General features: G+C 41.2%; 2 protein-coding genes across 2 annotated transcripts; both read left to right on the top strand.

Moving 5' to 3' along the window:
- Positions 1–200: 200 nt before the first annotated feature.
- On the top strand, positions 201–2,832 carry LOC109486046 (tyrosine-protein kinase receptor Tie-1-like). Its single transcript, XM_019789739.1, has 8 exons — positions 201–261; positions 590–792; positions 1,006–1,119; positions 1,272–1,342; positions 1,501–1,541; positions 1,677–1,773; positions 2,042–2,141; positions 2,731–2,832. Exons 1-8 carry the CDS (start codon positions 201–203, stop codon positions 2,830–2,832), a joined length of 789 nt encoding a protein of 262 aa, XP_019645298.1.
- Positions 2,833–5,105: 2,273 nt separating this feature from the next.
- Positions 5,106–19,318, top strand: LOC109486045 (receptor-type tyrosine-protein phosphatase U-like). The gene is made up of 27 exons (XM_019789738.1): positions 5,106–5,169; positions 6,233–6,589; positions 7,354–7,479; positions 7,737–7,883; positions 7,979–8,107; positions 9,316–9,600; positions 9,965–10,261; positions 10,406–10,705; positions 11,101–11,277; positions 11,585–11,678; positions 11,854–11,948; positions 12,351–12,514; positions 12,863–12,950; positions 13,203–13,270; positions 13,426–13,462; positions 13,656–13,753; positions 14,105–14,227; positions 14,377–14,534; positions 14,849–14,984; positions 15,395–15,544; positions 15,846–15,945; positions 16,144–16,220; positions 16,356–16,484; positions 16,924–17,052; positions 17,537–17,700; positions 18,284–18,419; positions 18,751–19,318. Exons 1-27 carry the CDS (start codon positions 5,106–5,108, stop codon positions 18,823–18,825), a joined length of 3,903 nt encoding a protein of 1,300 aa, XP_019645297.1. The 3' UTR covers positions 18,826–19,318.
- Positions 19,319–22,141: the final 2,823 nt, after the last annotated feature.

The following is a 22,141-nucleotide window of genomic DNA, read 5'->3' as shown; positions in this document are numbered from 1 at the left end:
CACGATATATACACGGAATGTTTAATTATGAAATGTTGACCCTGATGTATGCTAATACTATGTTAGCTAAACTCCTACTCACGTAATAAAATATGAAAGGCTGCTAAACGCATTCGTGTAACAATTGAAAACGTCTTTCTTTCTTTTAAGGAGATGCAGATGAGGCTGCCAGGCGGGACTTTCAACAAGAAGTGGACATCATGCGCTATGTTGGCTACCATCCCAACATCATCAACCTGCTGGGAACCTGTGACTACCAAGGTGATACATTTATATCTTAAAATAGACTTATATAATATGTGCACAGAGGTTTGTGGTTGCTGCAGCATGGTCTTTTATTCTACCAACATATTATTTTCTTGATACTGTGAGCACTGGTAATACGAAAGGCTGATTTGTGAACCTCCCAGTTTTTGCTTGATATGAAAGTTAAGATTGATCTGTCACTTTTGATATGTCACGTTTGACCAGAAATAATTATGAATGTGTAAACAATAAAGTAGTACTAGACTTAAGTACTAGACTAAAGTACTAGACTAAAGTAGTACACTAGTACTACTAAACAATAAAACCAATAATCAATCTTCAGGTCAGCAGTATATGGCTTTAGAGATGGCTGGAAATGGCGATCTGAAGAAGTACCTGAGAACGTCTCGGGTTCTGGACACGACAAGTCCGGCTTACGCCAACATCCGCCAGACTGTCGGCACCGTGTCCACCCTGTCACCGGTCCAGCTCCTCCGTATCACCTGTGACGTGGCAACGGGGATGGAACACCTGTCATCTAAAGACGTATGTTACTAGGATTATTGTTCAGTGAGTTAGAGTCTTTGGAAAGCAGCAAATGTTGTAGCCTGGATGCCAGACCCATAGCAAACTGGGACCAAAGTAATATCCCAGTGTGGGCCCAGTGGGCCCCAGGCTACAAATATTGTGAACATAGTCATGTGTACATCTTCTCCGTATATTGTGCTTTTGTATACGTGTGCATTTTCTGTTTGACAGGTGATCCACCGTGACCTGGCGGCCAGAAATGTTCTCCTCACAGACAGTCTCATCGCCAAGGTTGCTGACTTCGGACTGTCACGTGGGGAAGGCATCTATGAGCAAACATCCAAGGTGAGTGTATACAACAATATGGTAACCTAGGCATGAATCGAAACCTAAAATCTAAGTAATTAACAAACTTGCCTTGCACATTCAATCTGTCTTGCGCAGCATCAAAGCCATCATTCATATGTTGTGGATGACAACTGTTTTCTATATTACAGAGAGCTGTTCCTTTCCGTTCCACCGCGCTAGAGGCGCTGGGCAGGAGGATTTACACAACCCAGAGTGACGTGTAGGTTTGAACTGTCGATTAAATTATTTCACAGCGGTAGTATCGACAACCACAAAATAACATTGGCCCTTTGGAGTTTTCTTGTTTAAAGAAATTACCAATAGTGACTTTATTTTTCACTGAAACTATTTGCTTTCATCCCATGTACTGTACTACAGATGGTCTTTTGGAATTCTACTATGGGAGATTGTCACTTTGGGTAAGTGTGAAGGATTAACTGGCTTTGTGTTAGCGTATAACTCATGCCTTTCATGTTTGTATCGAAAACCTTACACTGTAAATAATAATAGTATCAAAATCATAATGATGATAACGATGGTGTTAATTGTTTCAGGAGGAACCCCGTACAGCGGAATGAAATCGAGAACTCTGCTGAGAAGCCTGCGTGAAGGATACAGACTGCCAAAGCCAAGGAACTGCGATGAAGACTTGTACGTTTTGCTTTGACCTTCTATATATATACCTGTACCCAATAGCTGCATCCTTCAATTTCTCCGTGAATGCAATATACTATATGTATCTCTACTATAGTTCCTTGTTCAGATTGATATTATTCTAATGGTGGAATATGACATATGAATAAAAATAAAATGAATATGGGTTGCTTTCTATCTAGCAAAATTACTGTCATGACGAAACAAACAATCATAACAAAAAGAGACATATCATTAAAAGTACATAAATATTGTTCCTGCCCAGGTACCAGATGATGCTGCAGTGCTGGCAGCGCCGTCCTGAGGACAGACCGACCTTCTCGGACCTGGTGGAACAGCTGAAGGGCATGATGGAGGACAAGAGCGTGAGTATACAATTCTATTGGTTAAACATCAGTGTTTAGGGTATTTAGGGTCATCGTCATGTTTACCAAAGGAAAACATATTGTTTTCTCAGTTTCTTCCTCTTCCTCTTCTTCTTCTTCTTCTTCCATTTCAAACAAATAAGGTCAATGACCAGGATCAGACATCTGTCATCATGGTAACTGGTGTTGGGTTACAAGTGCCATGCAGAACTGAGTTCAAGAGGGGCGGCATGGTCACCATATATATGAATGTGTTTGATTTAGAACCATATGTATGAATGTGATTTAGAATAAACAAAGCAGTAGTTTGAAGCTGGACCGTGTGAATTCGAAGGTAAACATGATGCAGTTGCTCTGCAAATGTTACATCTCTAGTGATTATTATTATCGGAGATATTCTACAATTTCAACACTACATAAATTGGACAAATGCAACAAAGCATAGCTAAATCACATGTTTGTATTAAGATGTCAGATTGTGAAACGTAAGGAAAAATTCCTAGAATTTTACCACGAATAAAGCATTCAATTGTTACCAGTAAGCTTTAAATTTGCGAGGTTTTCATGTGAGTTTTACGTCTTGTTTCAGAGCTACGTCAACATTGAGAATAATGACGATTTTGAGTACGCGATGATTGACTCTGATGACAATGATGACATGGATGATGGTGATGATGCATTCACAGGATAGGAAGAACAGGTTGACTTCTGTCTACATGTCAATGTGTCTGTGCTGTTAAAGTGTGTTTCGTCGGACTGTTTTTGTTTATGTGAAGTCACTTTTTACCATAATATCATTCGTTAATACCAGTACTTTTAATAATAACGTTTATCACCTTCTTCCATTTATTATCAATTAGAATTCCATCTCACAACATGAGTACTAATTTTGACATCAAGTAAAAATGTTTATGCTTCAATGTTGCAAAAATTCATATCATTATATATGCTTGTTAAATGTTCTGATGCTACATGTATGCCTTGCAAGGCTTCGTGTTGTCTGTGTGAGGTGGAAGGGATGGTTTGGAATTTTCGGTGTTATTTTTTTTTAACATAACACTTATTATTTTGAGTTCATTTTTTAACAGTTATTCTTATGTTATTTTCTGTCATCTTAAGCATATAATGTACATGTACATTTACATTTACATTTACATTTAAAGTTTGGGTGTGATTCAGTGCTGTTAAAGGTGTCTTTGTTCAGCTATACACTGTTTTGTTTCTGTGTTTTTTATCACATTATTGGTTGTTAATAACGTTTTGAATCAATTGCATTTATCATGGCCACCATGTTTCATAATATCATTCATAACTCTGTCGCCCAGCTTAAGTACTTTACATCATTCAAGGAAAATAGTTATAATCCAATGAGCCAAATAATACTTGTATATAGACCAATATTTTTTCAAATGTTCTTGCGTGGCATAGTAGTTATACATCACGCTTTATCTAGTACCCAAATAATTGATATCAACGTGTTATCTTACTTGGTTTAAAACACGTTTAAAGGTTCCTGTTAAGTTTGCAAAATAAAGAAGACAACCATGGACAATTTTTACTCAACACTTCTTCATATTCCATGTTGTACAGTCTGATCAAGCTAAATATGAAGGTGGGCGATCGTTTGTTTTAGATAATACACTTCTATCCTGTCTATTTTTTGTTCTATTATTATCAAAGCCTTTGCGCTACATGGATAACGAATTCCTCCACCCAACCATAGCACGATAAAAAATCAAAATCAACTTTATTGCTCAACAACTGTAGCTGGTACAATATATGGCAAAGAAACAACAATGGTACATACATAAACTAATACTAAGATATAATTCTAACGAGCTAGTCCATAATGATACTAAAGCTAATCTATTGTGTTTTCTTAGGAAGAGTATTATTATATTCTGTAATTCAGGGGATATATCAGCTATTTACAATATGGTGTCGCTTTTGTAGTGATTCAAACATGAATTTTCCAACGTACATTGATATCGATAAATGTACAACACATTTCTAACGTGCTGGATGGGGGGGGGGGCTAGTACTTCAAGTATTAATCTACTTGCAAAGTAAATGTCGGTGCAATGGGTCAAGGGTTAGTACAGAACCATTCTTCCATTATACCTGCGCAACAGAGCAATGATCGCACTGAACCGTGAACACCTTTGAACAACAAACGAAGTTTTATTTACATTCCAAGAGGAAGTTGAGCAAGCTCTGTTGGCATTTAAAGACATTATTTCTGCGCTCTGCAAATAGCACGCCTGCATGCCATGGAAACTGTCCACAATGTCCACGGTCGTTTTAACTCATTAAGGAGTAACCGTTATTCAATACAGTGGAATAATTTGTTGATGTTTTGGCTAATTTGTAGAGGGGAAAACGCTTCTTTGTCCACAGGGTATAACTAAGGTTAGCGGACGTAACAGGGACTCATAATGGTGAAAGTAAAACTACAATATTCTGAATATTGATCCCTGATCATGGGTCAAGGGGACTGAACCTTGCAGCTGGAATGAGTGTATACCAGGTAAACACATAATAGCGAGAACAGATGAAAATGTTGTATTCTAAGGCTTTTAGTGTAGCCACTATGCTATCACATTCTAGACACAAATCTTTACTGTTTGCAGATTGGCCTAACTTCCTGAACTGTTTTGTTTGTCAGCCTTTAGAAATAGTCAGATTCATCCCCGTTCTTTCATTTACCTCAGTTCGCTTTGCTAAACATATAGTGAAAAGTGCTGTTCATATTAAGGTCCCCTCTCTAAGAATTGATGATTTATTACTATAAGTACACCTACACAATTGGGCGGACAATGTATCCACTACACACCTGAAGTGCTATATGGTTATCTATAATCTCATGACCTGTGGTCATGTTTGTAAATGATTAACTGACGTGTACATTCCTCAGACCGTTGGCAAAGGTTTGGAACCGTTAACAAACAACGCCGCGAGACCAAGATGGCGGCCTGTGCAGAATACTTCCTTGTCGCGGTACTAGTTAGTACGGCCGTATTCTACACAGGTGAGAATAATTGCTTCATTTTGCGACACGTCGGAGGTTCAGGGGGACTCCTGTGTGTATGAACAACTAATGAAGTGTGACGGTATGTTGTAATACAAACTGTCCTTCTGATCTGTTTGGGTAAGCGAGTTGTTACCGACATTATTACCTGGCAGGTGAAAATGGCAGTGTTACATGTATACCTCCCCCAGTCTGCCTTCTATTGTATGCAACACTGTATCGAATTCCCTTTATGTACATGATTGATCAGTTTCGTGTGACCTTTTCGTTTGTTGCTTTTGCGTTAATGCTCATTTAAACATGTTTTAAACATGTACCGTTACAAACAAATGCAGTTTGGCCTGCACACATACCTTGACCGTTACCTCCAATTCTAAGTCATACTTCCGTGCTGTGGCCATTGCATGGGATATAAAATAGATCCACGAAACATGGATGAAAAACAGTGAAACATGTATTTCATGTTGTGTAGTGTTTGTGACATTATACCAACGGAATCAAGGGCGACAGGGGGCAAGAGCAATGTTATAAGGGATGGATCAGGAAGTGTTCCGTAAAAATAGTAGTACTTTCATTTCTAATGTGTTTTCCATTCTCTCTAGACTAGAGACAGACAGGTGTCAGCACCCTTGAGTGCAAGCTCATGGTCCAAGCTTAAATGCTTTTAAGCCATTCCTTGGCCTAATCTTTGATTTTCGCCCCTCAGCATTCATGGACAGTCCGTAATGATAAGTAGGTCGTATTTCGTATGCAGAGATTAGATTACAGTTCAGTCGACATGTAAGTAAGGCCGCAAGTGTAAAGAATTATTATTTCAGTGCATGTTTTGTAGAAGAGAAGTCGAAGAAGCAGGGACAACATTGTCGTAGTTACAGGTCTAAAGTAACATAGAAATCACAGCAGTCAAGTCAAAGTTATAAAGTCAATATATATATTATTAAGTCACACTATAACACAAACGTTTTGTCCAGAATTCAGTTGTAAATGTACAATATAATGATTGCGATGAAAATGACGATAGGCTAATATCGTGTTCCTTTTGGTATAATTTCTCTTGTTCAAGGTGGAGTAGACGTGGCGCTCTTGAACCAGTACCCGCTGATCCCGCACCTAGAGGCAGGAACCAACGCCGAGGTGGACGGGGAAACTTTCTTCATCTGCATAACTGACGGAACTGTCGTTGGGCAGAATATACAGACCAACTATTTCTTCAAGGTCGACTATTCACCAGGCGGGACTAGTTTTACACCACAAAGGGGAACTACATGGGAATCTGGCATATGGAAGGTCACAACAAGAGTTTATCCACCATCTTCCGTCACCAATAGCTACAGAGAGGACATTATCGGGGTTTTCTCCTGCAGTGGAACTAAAGACGGCGTCACCAGCAAGGTGTCTACTGTCAAAATTCTTAACACAGGTGGGAGACTTTGTTTCGGTGTTCAAACTTATTACAAATATTTGATGAACATGAACATTAGAAACGAGAAAAACACCAAATGTGGCAGAAGCATATTATTGTATTGACGTTATATTCAACCAATATTGTGTTTTGAGACCAGTGATATGCCAACCTTAATTAATAAAAGCCATTATATGAGCAAATACATATTTCATCCAATTGACATGATGTAGACCATCTAACAGAACTATGTATAACGATGTCTTATGTTACGGTGGACACTAGAGCAGATGATAACGTGACATGTTGATATTTCCTTTCAGCCTGCGTTAAGCCGTTGTCCTACACCCACCGTGCAACTCTGGGGGAAACGTTGTCTATAAAAGTGCGCACAACGACCTGGTGCGGAGTAAGCGCAATAAGGTTGCTTAAGGCTGGTGGGTCAAATCCGGTAACAACGCCAGCTTCTGTGCAAGACGCGGAGTACAGCTTGGCCCTTCCGATCGCGTCTCAAGAGGATGATGGAATATACAGCATTGATGTCGGCAGTGGAGGGTCCGCCTGGTTACGTAGCTATATCAGAGTAATAGTCACTGGTAAGTTTTGTGTAATTATACAAGTGCATTTCAATATCGTTTATGAAAATATTGCATGCTAAATAGCCCCTAAAATGAGGCAATATTATAAAACTATTTTCTAAATTCTACATGATGACGCAGGTCTAATTTCTTATTTGTAGATATGAACTAATCGCTTTACTATTTTTCAAAATTGCATTTCAGCTTGTCCATCTAACAGTACCGGTCCTGGTTGTTCCACTCCGTGTTTGTGCTACCACGGAGGCTGGTGTGACGACACCGGGGACTGCATCTGTCCGCCGGGGTTTACTGGGGACAACTGTGAATTAGGTACACGAATCACGATACGCATTTATTTGTTTATTTTGATTTTTCACAAAGTGAAGGGGGGGGCAAAACATGTGCAGGTGCGTACGCACCTTTTCAAGTTGCCCTCCCCCATACAAAAACACATATACAACATCAAATTTACATAGTCTGATAATAATATAGGAATCAGATTGAGGACTTTTCAGGACACAAACTGAAACTAGTCAAGGCGTAGCACCTTTCTTGATCATGTTTTGATTTTTGTTTTGCTATTCCAGCCTGTTCCCAGTCCTCCCAGTACGGCCAGTCGTGCCAGTGGTCCTGTAATGACGGCGGCAGGACCTGTCAGAAGTCCCTCATCTGTCTGCCGGATCCTTACGGCTGTGAGTGCGCCAACGGATACAAGGGATTCGACTGTGATACAGGTAAGTCTTAGTGAATCTTTGGCCAAACTTGACCATGTCTACGGGATACGCTTGGCAGCTTGAAATGATAAATATTTCTGTACACCTCTACTCAGTCTGCGATACAAACGAATACGGTCCAGGATGTTCCAAACAGTGTAACTGTGCGAACGGAGGGACCTGTGACGTCAACAAGGGATGTCTGTGTACGGGGGACTGGAGAGGACCAACATGTCAGGAGAAGAGTGAGTTGTTATCTTACCAAAATCTTTTTCAACACAATTTGAACAAGGTATGTGATAACATAATCACATATTGTGATATTGTTGTATCCGGATATTTGCGTAAGTGTTTGCATAACTTAGGCATAGAATTTTAAATATGCAATTAGTTTAGTATGCATAACTTTGGCATAGTCTTTTTATTTCAGCTTGACTCTAATGTGAGGTTATTTGCCGATGACTGTCTGTTGTATGTAGAGCTTTCTACACAGACCGACTCACAACTTCTCCAAAAAGACCTGAACACCCTGGAAAAATGGCAAAGCAAATGGTTCATGCAGTTTAATCCCGAAAAATGCTACATTATGCACATAACAAACAAATCAACACCACATGCAACTAGCTACCAGTTTTGTGGTCAGGCTTTAGCAAACACAAAAATCCATCCGTCTCTGGGCGTCACGGTGACAAGCGGTCTGAGGTGGGGTGCACATGTTAATAATATCACAATTAAGGCGAAACAGACACTGGGATTGATTAAACGTAATCTGTGGGCTTGTCCAACTAGAGTAAAATCACTTGCATACACGTCACTTGTAAGACCAAACCTAGAATATGCCGCGACAGTATGGGATCCATATACAAAGAAAGACAAAGACAAATTGGAAAGGGTACAGAATCAAGCTGCAAGATTCTGTATGAACAACTATGAAAGAGGTGCTAGTGTCACGGAAATGAAAAGAAACCTACAGTGGGCCTCACTGGAAGACAAAAGAAAGATGTTCAGACTATGCATGATGTACAAAATGACTAATAAACTGGTGGACGTCCCAACTACCAAGTACCTAATACCAGCCCAGAAGAGAACAAGAAATAGCCATGCCTTCAAGTACCAGAGTTATCAACCAAGGATTGAAAAACTCATTCTTTCCTCGAACTATCGCAGAGTGGAACTCACTGTCACCAAGTACAATAGGAGCCTGAAGCCAAAATGTACGGAGTTCTGATTCAAAAGAAAACGGTTATTTATTTTTAAAATGGCCATAACTACGGATTAAAAGTCCGATACATTTGTATCATATTATGTTCATGGTGAATCTACAGTTTGCATGTACTCTAATCAAACCACAGTCTGTCTTGAGTCTGTCTTGAACATGTCGATTCTTATAAAAGAGCAATTATAATACACCAATGCACCACCTGTGACATTAAAGTCTATTTTGTTTTTCCAGAATTTCGCATCGCCTTAGACCCTTCCTCAGTCCACATCTCTGATGTACGCGAGACCACAGCTAACGTGACCTGCAGCTGCCATCCATGGACAACAGACGACTGTCAGGCGGTGGTAGCAAGTGTTCCTGGGAACGAGGTCGCTCTGACGTCACAGTATGCATGGGATGGTCGGCAGGCTGTGTGGACATTAACCCCACCTGAGCGGCTTGGCCAGTTGCAGCTTGAATGTTCGGTCACATACAACGGTCAGGACTACACCTTTCCTGCGTTCATAAACATCACGGGTACGTAAAATGGTTATTCTATTTCAGTGGGTTTTAATTTGCCTCTCTTAACCCTTTTCCTGTTGGCATTTTTACACAATATCAGGTAGTCAGGTCATAGACCCCTGACTTTTTTTGCCCTGCGCTGGCATAGTTATTTCCACATTCGTTGAGTTTCGCTGCGGTATGACGCATTGCACGAGAAATACCCCCAAGTCGTACCTATAAAAGGTGCTGTATGGATGGCACTGTATCTATATGTGCAACCCTTGTTGGGCGCCGCAAGAATATATGACATCCAGTCCACATCAATATTCACAAACTCCTGGTATAAATTTGTATCGTACATGATCTTTCCCAATGATATTTTTTACTTCATTTTCAGGAATGGCACCGTCCATTGTTTTAAATCCTCGTGATGTTGAGGTCAATCTTAGACAGAGCGTGATCGTAACATGTGGAGCAATTGGTGACCCGGAGCCAAGCAAAACTAACTTCATCTTGACAAAGTCAGACAATGGAGTTGTTCATCAAGCTTCTAGTGCACTTTCGAACGCTACCGCTGTTTTCAGTACTTTTGTGTTCGAGGAGGCTTCCCGTGATGTTGACGGCCAGTATACATGCAGCGTAACCACCATAGCTGGGGTTGTCAACTCTCAACCTATAACCATTGCTGTGAAAGGTAACGGAAAACTTTTTCCAGTTGATTATTCATTATATGAATAGCTGAAAAATGCACATTTCTTAAGCAATATGTATATGTAAACGTATAAACTTATAACGGCATTCTGATGCTATAATATTCTTATTATCTGTTTCTTTCCAGTTCCACCCTCTCCCATGAACGGGCCAACCAGTGCCGATGTTGGCCTTGACTTCATCCTTGTAAACATCAACAGCCTCCCACACGATGGAGATGGACCGCTTGAGAAAATAACCTTGCGGTATCAGCAGCTGCCCACGGGACAATGGCAGGAGGTGGACGTTCCGCCTGGACAACAACAGTTTCAGCTGTCAGGCCTTCCACAGGACACAGAGTACAACATCACAGTCGTGTTGACGAGACCAGGAACAGGGGGGACTGGAGGAGAAGGTCCTAGTAACATCATTCGGACAGCAGCACCAGGTAAAGCTACATCCTTTGACATGCTGGAACATGTATTTTGTTCAGCTTCCTTTTGTATCAGCCTTATTGAGTCTAAAAAATAAAGACATGTTTGTCGTTGAAGAGGTTCATCAGTCACGTAAAAAAAGTAGTGGAGCATTCTTCTAACAGTGACTGTTTTTTATCAAGATGTACAGTTGACATCGAAAATTTGGAGGTACGTCTTTCTACCTTTCAAAATCAGTCACTGATTGAAGAATATTCTACTAAAATACTTGTTTGCAACCTAATAGTATCCGTGACCCCGCCCTCACCCTCCACCTTGTTGAAAAGCGGTCATATGTATGTACCGAACAAGCTTTCGAGTTTAGATAAAGGCTTACTACTACTACTACATCCTTGTTTCTTTATCGCAGTTGATGGAGGCTGGTCAGAGTGGGGTGACTGGTCATCCTGCAGTGTATCCTGTGGAGAGGGAAACATGACCAGAACCCGGACATGTGACAACCCCAGCCCTGCATATGGAGGACGGGACTGTGAGGGAACAGCGAGTGAGACACAGACATGTCCGGGTCTTTCCGCTTGTTCAACAGGTAAGGACATTAATAATATATATATATATACATATATATACATATATATATATATATATATACATATATATATACATATATATATATATGGCGTATGCATACATTTGGTGCGTACCAAACTATGAGGCTGGTTTGCAACCCCTAAGTTAACAAAAAAGAAATCACAGCCAGGCAAAGGAGGGCAAAGCATAAGATCATTTAATTCTGGGATGCAACATTTAACAGGTTACAGACTTTCCGAAATTGATGACTAGAATATTAGAACGATGAGAAATGAAAACAAAGTCCATTCATTATTTCGTTCCAGGTCCATCTGTGGGTCTAATTGCCGGCGCAGCAGGAGGAAGTGTTGCTGTTATTCTTGTGTTGGTAGCAGTCGTCATCTTTTTCTTCTGGCGCAGGTATGTATCAGAATATCTGACGGGTTACCGCTATATATTCTAAACATGTTGTCGCTTACGTTTCATACCGTTTATTGTGCCATTACTTTTTTAGACTTCACAAATTATACACGACATTGCTTGGAATTCATCACCACATACAGTTACGCCATTCATGTCATCAAATCCCTTTCAGGCGTCATGGAAAAGAAGGCTCCACCAGGACACCACCACCAAGTGTGCCAATGTCACAGTTGCCCACTAGACAACCGAAGGAGGAATCACGAGAAGGTAATGTCCTGAAAATTAGCCACTGTTTTGTACTCCAGATAAGGCACATCCTTCTTTTGTGTTTTACAGAAAAATATGGACAGCGCTGATATTTTTATGATTACCGAAGGAAAACATATTGTTTTTGCTCTGTTGCCTCTTCCGTTCCAAAGATAAATGACCAGAACCAGATGTCTGTTTCCATGGTAACTGGTGTTGGGTTACATCATGTTGCAATTTTATAGCAGGATGGATTTAGACTCCTGTCGCCATATATATGAATGAGTTTGAGTAAGAATTTTAACTTTGTTAAAACAGATCAGACCATATGCAATGGTAAACATTGTGAACTTGCTTTGCAAATGTTACCTTTCTTGTTTTTTATTTTTTTATTACAAGTTATAATAGCTACATTTCTTCCAGACGCTGCTGTGGAGGAACATATCCAGGATCCCGCATATGACGACGTGCCGGCTCCTGCCTCTCCCCCTCCCGTTCCGTACGGCCCTGTCCCGCTGGACCAGCTAGTAGAATACGTCAAGAAACAACATGCTAACTCTGACGCAGGATTCAAGGCAGAGTACAAGGTTAGAGACGTTTATAAACATAGTTTAAAATAACAAGTGTTGTTTTTTTATATTGAACGACATAAGAGGTTGCAGGATTACGCTATCCTGGAGATTTCAGACTTCCGGGAAGCATGCAATCCTAGATCCTCGGCTTCCTGAATCCCCCCTGACTTCTGATCCTGGCAGGCTTAGGGCCATATTTTGAGACCTCTGACCTTTGTCAATCTTTTCCTCCACACCCACGTGATGTCAACCTATAGCTATCCACGGGTCACCCTACCAAAACAATACTTCCGTACCTGAAAGTAAAGATATAAGAATGTACCTGAAAAGATTATACATGTGTGATACCATTTTTCTATATAGGCTCTCCGTGACGGCCAGCTGCACCCCTGGGACGTGGCCAGACAGGTGTACAACAAGAAGAAGAACAGATACGGAAACATCGTCACATGTAAGATGATTATACTTGACCACTTCCCTGTTAAACGTTAAAAATACAAAACTTTTGTTCCGAAGAAATTGTGTTTTGTGGTACTGTTTTCTGTCTAGTCTATCATGTGATCTACAGTACATGGATACTCTAGATCTATCATGCACGATACAGTTAATTCCTCAAAGGGCAATGAGATAATGGAAATCCTTTCCATACACTCTCATGTTGGTCTTTGTAAACACAATGTTGTATTCTTATACCGTCACACAGATGACCACTCCCGAGTTGTGATCGGCTGTGACCCATCATCAGACTATATCAACGCAAGCTACATCAAGGTACGAGTAACAACATTAGCGAGGATTTCCTCTAACTTCTAAGCAGTGAACACTATTCCTTAGGGCAACAAAGATCGCCATGATCCAAACAATCTCTAAAATCTTGAAATAAGTCTTCCAAAAGTAAACCTAATCAGCATAATCTGTGTTTACAGGGATATAAGAAAGAGAGGATGTACATTGCAGCTCAAGGTAGGTGAACAAACAGTTCTAATTCCTAGCCTTGCTTAAAGAATGTCTACTTCATCTAGCGACTGAAAGCTGTGATACATGTGGCAACAGAAAGCTAACTGTCCATAAATCTACCGGTGTTGGCTTTTGATATGACGATACGTTTCACTGTAGGGCATTTGAACATGCTGCTCCGTTTATATCCCCAATGTAGGCCCCAACAAGGCCACCATTGCAGACCTGTGGCGTATGGCATGGCAGGAGAAGTCTCCATGTATTGTCATGGTTACCAACCTGATGGAGAACAACAAGGTATATATTTCGGTTTTACGGTGGTGGTCGTGTGGCGTAGCGGCAGAGTGCGCGGCTCGGAACCTAGAGGTCCCGGGTTCGAGTCCTGACATGCCACCGATCTTGTGCCCTTGGGACTTTCCTCATTTCGCTCAAGTGAAAATGAGCATTAATATATTAGTTGAAAAAAAATTGAGTGTGTCGTCACCACGTCTGGTGGTTACATGTTGGTATAAAGAAAAAGGTATATATTTTGTATTCCCTTGCAGGGGACCATTTTTCCATTTCTATATTTTACACAATTGTAATTAACTTTTTAAAAATATCTTGTACATTTTTACGTGTTTTTGATTACTGTTTTTCTTCTAATAGGTTAAATGTGAGCGTTACTGGCCAGGCAACACCCATACACAAGAGTATGGTGACTTTGGTGTAACCTGTATGAGGGAGGACATCTACACGGACTTTACCATGAGGAAATTTCACCTGTTTCAGGTATTCCCTAAACATAATTATGACTCGCAGATTTAACAGTGGTGTTGAGTGCATTAAGTTAAATGTGATGGATACTATTCCACTGTTACCGGAATGCATTCTAGTTAGAAAGACTACAACGCAAATATCAATGTCACTATGATTTGCAGGCTTCGGATAATACAAACTTCCATGAGATCTACCAATACCAGTTCACGGCCTGGCCTGACCATGGGGTGCCGACCTACGCCTCGCCGCTCATGGCCCTGCGCAACAAGGTGAAGGAACATGTCACACCTGAGTCTGGACCCATCATCGTGCACTGCAGGTGAGCTAAGGAGGTAGAGGATGGCGACAATGTTGACGAACATATTGGAACATATTGGACCTTTGAAACATAGCTGTATGACTCTAGGCACTATTGACTTAGCCTCCTTCACAGACTTGTGGGCGGCGGCGTTAATTTTTTTTCGGGTAGCGATGCGAGTTATGATAGGCGCCTGTTAGGCGGCGAAACCGTCTCTCCCCGGCAAAGTCAAAACCGTCCCTCCGCGGTATAACTCGCGTCGCCCCCCCCCCCAAATTAACACCGCCGCCCACAAGTCTGCGAAGGAGGCTAGTACTTCAACATTTGTTCTGCAGTGCCGGTGTTGGCCGTACGGGGACGTTCATCATGCTGGATATGATGATGGAGATGTTCAAAGAAGAGGAGCTGGTGGACATCTTCAACTCTGTTAACCAGCTGAGGGAACAACGGATCAACATGGTGCAGACCTCGGTACGTTACAACTTTTAACATATTACAGATAACATTCTATTAAAATAAACCTCTTGTTTGTGGACATGTAAGTAGTGTCCTATCAGAGCACATACAAAATGGAGGTTGCACACAAAGTTGTACCAGTGGTTTTGAAAGACACAATGAGTTTGTGATGTTGTGATGTTACTCGTCCAATCGTATTAGAATTAGTCCTATTCAAGTCATATGACCAATTATTTGAGTCACACCTCAATTATTTGAGTCACATCACCCAACCAGCCATGTCCATCTTGGCCTCTGCTCAGCTTTCTAAAAAGCATTTCTTGTTTCATTGAACCTAATAGTGTCATCATCACTATTAATATTTACATCACTAATATCTCGGCATCACTATTCCTACATCACATCACATATATGTTCTTCTACAGGAGCAGTACATCTTCATCTATGACGCCCTGCTCGAGGCCATAGTGTGTGGAGACACGGCCGTGCCGTCTGATCAGTTCAGGTTCAGGTTCCAGACTCTCAGGAAGAAACCTCGCACTGGGGAACCGTCCGAGCTCATGATTCAGTTTATAGTAGGTTATTTTTGTATAATTTCGCCACACCGAGAAATAGAACAATCGATTTTGTGAATCAAGAACTATCAAATACTTTTTTTGTTTAATTTTGTATTAGTTATGTAGGAATGAGCTTAGTAATGCCCTTTTTGAAGGCACAAATTTAGGGGCAATTTTCGTGCACATCAGCAAATGTGTGGAGGCACAATTCAAGCTTCTATCACTCTCTCTTCCTCTCTCTTTCTCTCTCTGTCCCTCTCTCTCTCTCCTAGATAGAAACTTAAGATTCATGAACTTACATTTTCACTTGTTCCCCTAGGCACTTCGCTCCCTCACCCCGATCATCAACCCCAAGGAATGCCGGGATGGCCGCGCCCCTGAGAACAGGAACAAGAACCGCCACATCAATGATCTCCCATGTAAGACAGATAACGCTTTTCTTAACAAATCTTAATACCTGGCTACGCCGATCATGGGTATTACAGCTGGCAAAATGTGTTGCATTGAATTTAGCAACTTTCACAACTTGTAAATCTGATGCATTCTATACACACTACAGATGTCACCAAGGACTACATACAACGAAGGACATAACAATGGTTGAACTTATTTTTCAGCTGACCGAGCGCGACCTTTCCTGATGTCCCCTGGTGACGAGACCGGTACTAACTACATCAACGCCGCCTTCATCAATGTGAGTTTACGGTAGATATAATGTCACTTGAAATTTTAATTTGAAGTTGTGCGTTGTACAGTATTGAAGGTAGTGACTTTGAGACATCAAAATGCCTTAAATACACAAATACATGAAACTTGACCTTTCACCCAGGGCTACAAGCAGCGTGACGTGTACATCGCTACCCAGGCCCCCCTCCCCAACACTGTCCTGGACATGTGGCGCCTGGTGTATGACTACAGGATCTCCTCTGTCATCATGCTGAACGATATGGACGACCCGGTAAATACTCCATCAATTCACTTACATGGACACACGCTTATACGTACAACAGATTTATTTATCCAAAGATAATTTTTATTTTAGTAAAATAGGGACACCTGTAGCGACTTCTAGAAGCTTCCACAAATCATTGTACACTGTGGACAACATTTGTATGCACCGCAAGATTACGCATTCATTTTTGTTCAAACAATTGTTCCTTAGGTTACTCTACATTCAAGTGTTTGGTGATGGAAGCCGTTTACCTTACCTTAGACCTTAGATCGTCCCGCAACCTTGTTGCATAGGTCGACTCCTTGTCTGACTTTTTTGTCTCCAAAGGTTTCGATGGAAGCCGTTACTGATGGTTAATTAATTATGTTAATCAGTTCAAGAGTATAGGTCACACAGTTGCACTTGTGTCAATTGAACACTCTGATATTTGATCACCTGTTTGCAGACGTGCCCACGTTACTGGCCTGGTCCTCACCAGCCAGAGCAGCACGGCATGTTCCTCACCAGTCACGTGGATGTGTCTGAGGACGGAAACCTCGTCATCAGGACCCTCAAGCTGCAGAACACACTCAAGGTACAACTGCAGTCTTGTGAACTGTTGCTGATATAGAAAAAGAGGAATTAATCAAACAATTGCTGATAAATTCTGGCTGATACAGAAACAAATGAGTTAGTCGAACAATTGCTGACACATTTGTAATTTTTTTTACAGATTTTTTACCAACTTTATAGTAGTAATATCTCACGCCAAGCGTTTACACATTCTGAAGTAGAAGTTACCAGTTTTGCGAACTTCTTGCTTCTCTATTCCTTTTCGATTGTGTAAAACACTGCATCTATGGAATGATCTTGGCATATATTAGATTTCATATATTAGATCTTGAACTGATGTTGACTGCGAAATTAACAATATTAATGAAAACCAACGTCGGCGGCATACGTCTGTACTTAATGTCAATGATGCAAAGTCAAGAGGTCAAGTCCAATTTTTTGTCTAATGTACACATTTACAATGCTAGGATTGAGTTAAGTCATTGACACTTGCACGTCCCATTCAGAGCACTGAAGCCGCCCGTACGGTGAAGATCTTCCAGCTGACGGGCTGGCCACGTGACGAGAAGACCCCGCCCTCCCCGTGCCAGGCCGCCATGATAGCTCTGCTGAGTGAGGTGGAGAGGTGGCAGCAACAGACTGGGAACGAGCCTATCGTCGTGCACTGCATGTACGTACAACTGTTCTTACTTTACCTTACAGATGTAACAACTACAGACATGGCATAAAGTATCAAGCTCCATCTAATATCTGTATGCCAAAGGATGGTCCGGCTGTTTGTATCCCAAATCTATGCAATTCTACACCATATTTCACTACAATGGGAAAGAAAGACCGAATGATAGCTCTTTTCAACAATATGTATGTGGCAATACTTTGCATTTGGCACTGCGTTTCTCAGAATCGTTGGTAGACAATATAAATTGTATATAACAATACTTGACATTTGAAACCGCATTCAATGTCAAATTCAATGTCTGACACAATTACTTAACGTTTAAGACTACATTGTTACCAGTAACACCTGGCTTGAGTTGAGTAGGGTAAAGTAAAGTAGAGAGGCTATGGAGTTGCTATAGAGTCAGCACACATAGAACAAGTCATAATTGCCTGATAAAGATGACAGACGGTTATCGACACGTTGACTCTTGTTAAACAAGTGGTTGTGAATAATTTTAAAAATTGGCTATTTCATTAATCACCAACCTAAAGCAATTATTCACGATTGTTCTTTTATTGCCTGTGTCCCCCAGTGACGGTGTGGAGCGGAGCGGGGTGTTCTGTGCCCTGAGCGTGGCCTGTGAGCGGGTGAAGGTGGAGCAGGTCGTGGACATCTTCCAGGCGGTCAAGACTGTCCGTGCCTGCCGCCCAACCATGGTTAACGACGCGGTCAGTTTTCTCTCTTCTTAATGAACCAAATTGGTAGACAACCTGTCAACAAAAAATGCTCAGCCAGTCTCTTTGCTCTATCATTCATAACATTGACGTTTGTTTGTTTGTTTATTTGTTTGTTTAGCTGTACTACTTTAAAGTTGTTATCTGTTTTGGTTCTCAGTGTTACTAATTTTTGTGCCGTGTTATGTTATGTATTTTGTTTTTTCATGTTGTATCGTTTTCTCGTTCACTGCCCCCTCCCCTTGGAAATCAGCAAAGATGTACTAAATGAATAAATAAACTGACAACTTAACATATACCAAACAATTCGGTTCTCTCTCGCTAGGCGTCGTACGAGTGCTGTCATCACCTGGTGATTGAGTACCTGAAGGGTTTTGACACCTACGCCAACTTTGTTTAGGCGGGCATTCTGTGTCTCAACTAAAAGCAAAGCATCCGGAAAAAGTTTGAGTTCTGCTATTGTGCCAGCTTTTGAGCTTTCATAGTTGTTGTAGGCTTTATCATGATCATGGGATTATACAAACAAAACAAATCAGGTGCAATGAAAAAGGTCTTAACTATACGTCAAGTACAGTTGTCAAGAGACATTTACTATAAGTCAACAAAATGTAACGATGGACAGTTATTAAATCATAACGATGATAGATATAAGTATTGTTTTGACAGGATGTACATTTCATGAAAAAAGTTCGATTCATAAATTATAAATTAACTCAACCAAATGTAACAATGTGACAGTTACAAAATCATAATAATGATAAATGTAATTATTGTTTTGTAAATAGCATGTGCAATCAAGTACCAGATACCTTAAGGCTTTGCCAGTTGCATTTTGTGGGTTCTGCTGAAAACAAATACAATAACGACATTCTATTCATGCATGGATTAACGAAGATACTAAGAAATCAGCAATCATGTCACAGGATAATAGATCATTCACTAAATTCAACAGTTAGAAATTCTCTCGAGACTGTGGTCTAAAGCTTCTGCTTTTTTCCTGCAAAATAAACGAGGATGACTCCTTAAAACGGGACGTGGTCATTTAATGTTTTAGTGCGCATGTAGAGTACACTTGTGTAAAATAGGCTGCGGTTGTAGACGAGGCCAAGGCAATAGACTAGGTTTGGTATCTGAACCATCCGCCAAAAATTAAACATTCTTCAACCGGCATTATGTGACAATATTAGTCTACCTGTACGTTTCCGTTGTCAAGCCAAATCCTTGAGCTGCCACATACGTGAGAGGTCACGTGTTTAGAGCTATGGTTAGGGCCAGGGTTGGTATTACAGTTAGGGTTAGAGTTGGGGTCATTGTTCCGGGCTAGGGCACGTGTTACACTTACGAATGGTGTTAGGTTACATGTAGGTTTAGTCTCCCACATCACGACCAAACCCCTCCCACCAGCTTGCCTCTGAGCTATATTGGAAACTCCCAAGTTGTGTCGGAGTCAGGTATTTGGCAGGATCATGTATACGGCTTGACACCGTTGTGATGACCTAAATAGATTCTTAGTTCCGTGACGCTTTCACTGGTGCGTAGACACAGACGAGGTCGCATGTCTGAGCCGCGCTGTTGGGCGACGAACAGTGACCAGACACTTATATCTCTTCTCTTGATGACGACTCGTCAACATCCATTTGACTTCTGTGAAGAAGGAGCAAAGTCTCGAAAGGTAAGTTCAGAATTTGTCATCAAACTAGTGCGTATGGACGTTGTACGTTGGGAGACATTCTTTTGCTGATTTTTTTATAGTATCTTACGTCTAGGAATAATATCAGTGACTGCCACGATTAGGCTTTGAATCCATTAGCAACCCATTCCTACCCATAATGAATCCATTAGAAAAATGCACCAAATTTTGTTAACCTAAACAAACCCAACGCCATTAATATTTTGGCCTCGTGTGTGACGACATAAGACTCAAGAGCCATTCATCTACATGTTAGGTAGCTTTGCACTACACACTAGGATAGACGCTATAGATAGACACTCTGTAATGTTTTATTAAATGTGATCCTGCACAATAATTTTATGGACACAGAGGTTTTAGTTTCATGTTTACGCAGAAATGTAGACTTTGGTGTAGATTTCATGACATAATAACGAGATATGTAATTGGGATTAATCAACACAAGTGATTCTGAAATATTATCTAGACAATCCTGTCTTGAAAGTTGATTTTATAGAATGAATAATAAACTTAATATAATGATTACATGTATATTGAGCAATAATCGGGGTGAAATATCGTGCATTGACTCGCAAATGTTGGTTTGCTTCTTTATTTCTGCTGTAACTCCAAGAAAAGACGGATATAGTATGTTAACTTAGCACAACTACGAACATGTGAAGATATGCACCATGTTACCTGCTTTTTATTTTCCATACCCACAGGGTACAGACAGTCTAGTTTGAGTCAGCCGTCACCAGTTTGCCCTGAAGACCTCAACCCATAACCAAGATTCCCCGGCCAAGAACAAGAGGAAAATTTGACGGTGCAGACATGTTGTTTTCTAAGGTTATTTTTTGCTATCTTGTGACAGCTAGAAAGACAATCCTTGCTATTCTATTTTTCCTGCCTCTTATAGCTGCCTGTGTAGCTTCCGAAGGCCTGTGCTTGCCCCAATGCAGGGAAGCCGGCTGGTCAACATGTAAGCAAAAGCACACCTTTGTACGTCCGAATGCTGCGAAGTGTATCTTATGCAATGAGTTAGATACTACTGAGAATCAAACTCGGACATCAGCTGTGGCCTGCCAGCGTGGCACCCCTGTGGCTCTCGCCATCAAAGGCTACCCATTCCATGTTCTCTCGGCCAGTCAACTAGCACGTCTGGATCCCTTCATTCTTGAGTCTCTAGCCCTGCAACATTGCAAGATTACAGATATAGAAGAGAATACCATGACAGGCTTCACTATTCTCATTAATTTGGACCTGGACTTCAACAGGCTGGTACATGTCAAAGAGGCCTGGTTCAGAGATTTGAGGAGGCTTCGCAGACTAGTCTTGTCTAATAACCAAATTGTGAAGGTCGACGCAGGCAGCTTTGTGGGCCTCCCCGACCTTCGTATTCTTCAACTTGAAAACAACTTGCTAAAAGCTATTAGCCTTGACTGTTTCCCTGTGAGAAATTCCCTTCATTACCTGTACCTTGGTTCCAACCGTATTGAGAGCTTTCCTCCTAAGGCGTTTCAAGGTTTGAAAAATCTTCGGAGTCTGTACATGGTAGCCAATCCTTTAGCTTGTCTGCACGATGACATCTTTTCGGAAATGAGGAATCAGCCTCAGGTCCGTCTGGGCAATGATAAACTGGTGACCGTCCATGGCGTGGCTGCACGTCCAGTGCCGTGGAGCCTTGATATCCGATGTGGCAGGGGGTTACCAAGTGAGAAGGATGAGGTCATACTGTTCGAGGTTCCCCGTGCTCTCTTCTGCCTGGTACATGAGTCTATCGGGAACACGCTGTCGTTTTGGTGGCTGTTTGATTCGTCCATGTCTGTCCCTCGAAGTAGTAATTATAAAACAAACTTCCCATGTCAGAAACTGTACAGCAGTTCTCTCCGAAAAATCGCTACGCAAGCCCCTCTTGTTGTCGTTGCTACTAGCGGACCTCTAGACAGCTCTGACCAGTGTAGGCAGGTATGGCAACAGAATCGAGGCGTTGCCGTCACTTTGAAGGGCGGCTCAACCTTTCATGCAGTTTCCATGGGTGGAAATG

This window comes from Branchiostoma belcheri, unplaced genomic scaffold, assembly GCF_001625305.1.
Source record: "Branchiostoma belcheri isolate BF01 breed outbred unplaced genomic scaffold, Haploidv18h27 scaffold8, whole genome shotgun sequence".
Taxonomy (NCBI): domain Eukaryota; kingdom Metazoa; phylum Chordata; class Leptocardii; order Amphioxiformes; family Branchiostomatidae; genus Branchiostoma; species Branchiostoma belcheri.
This window is presented reverse-complemented; position numbering and strand designations above follow the sequence as displayed.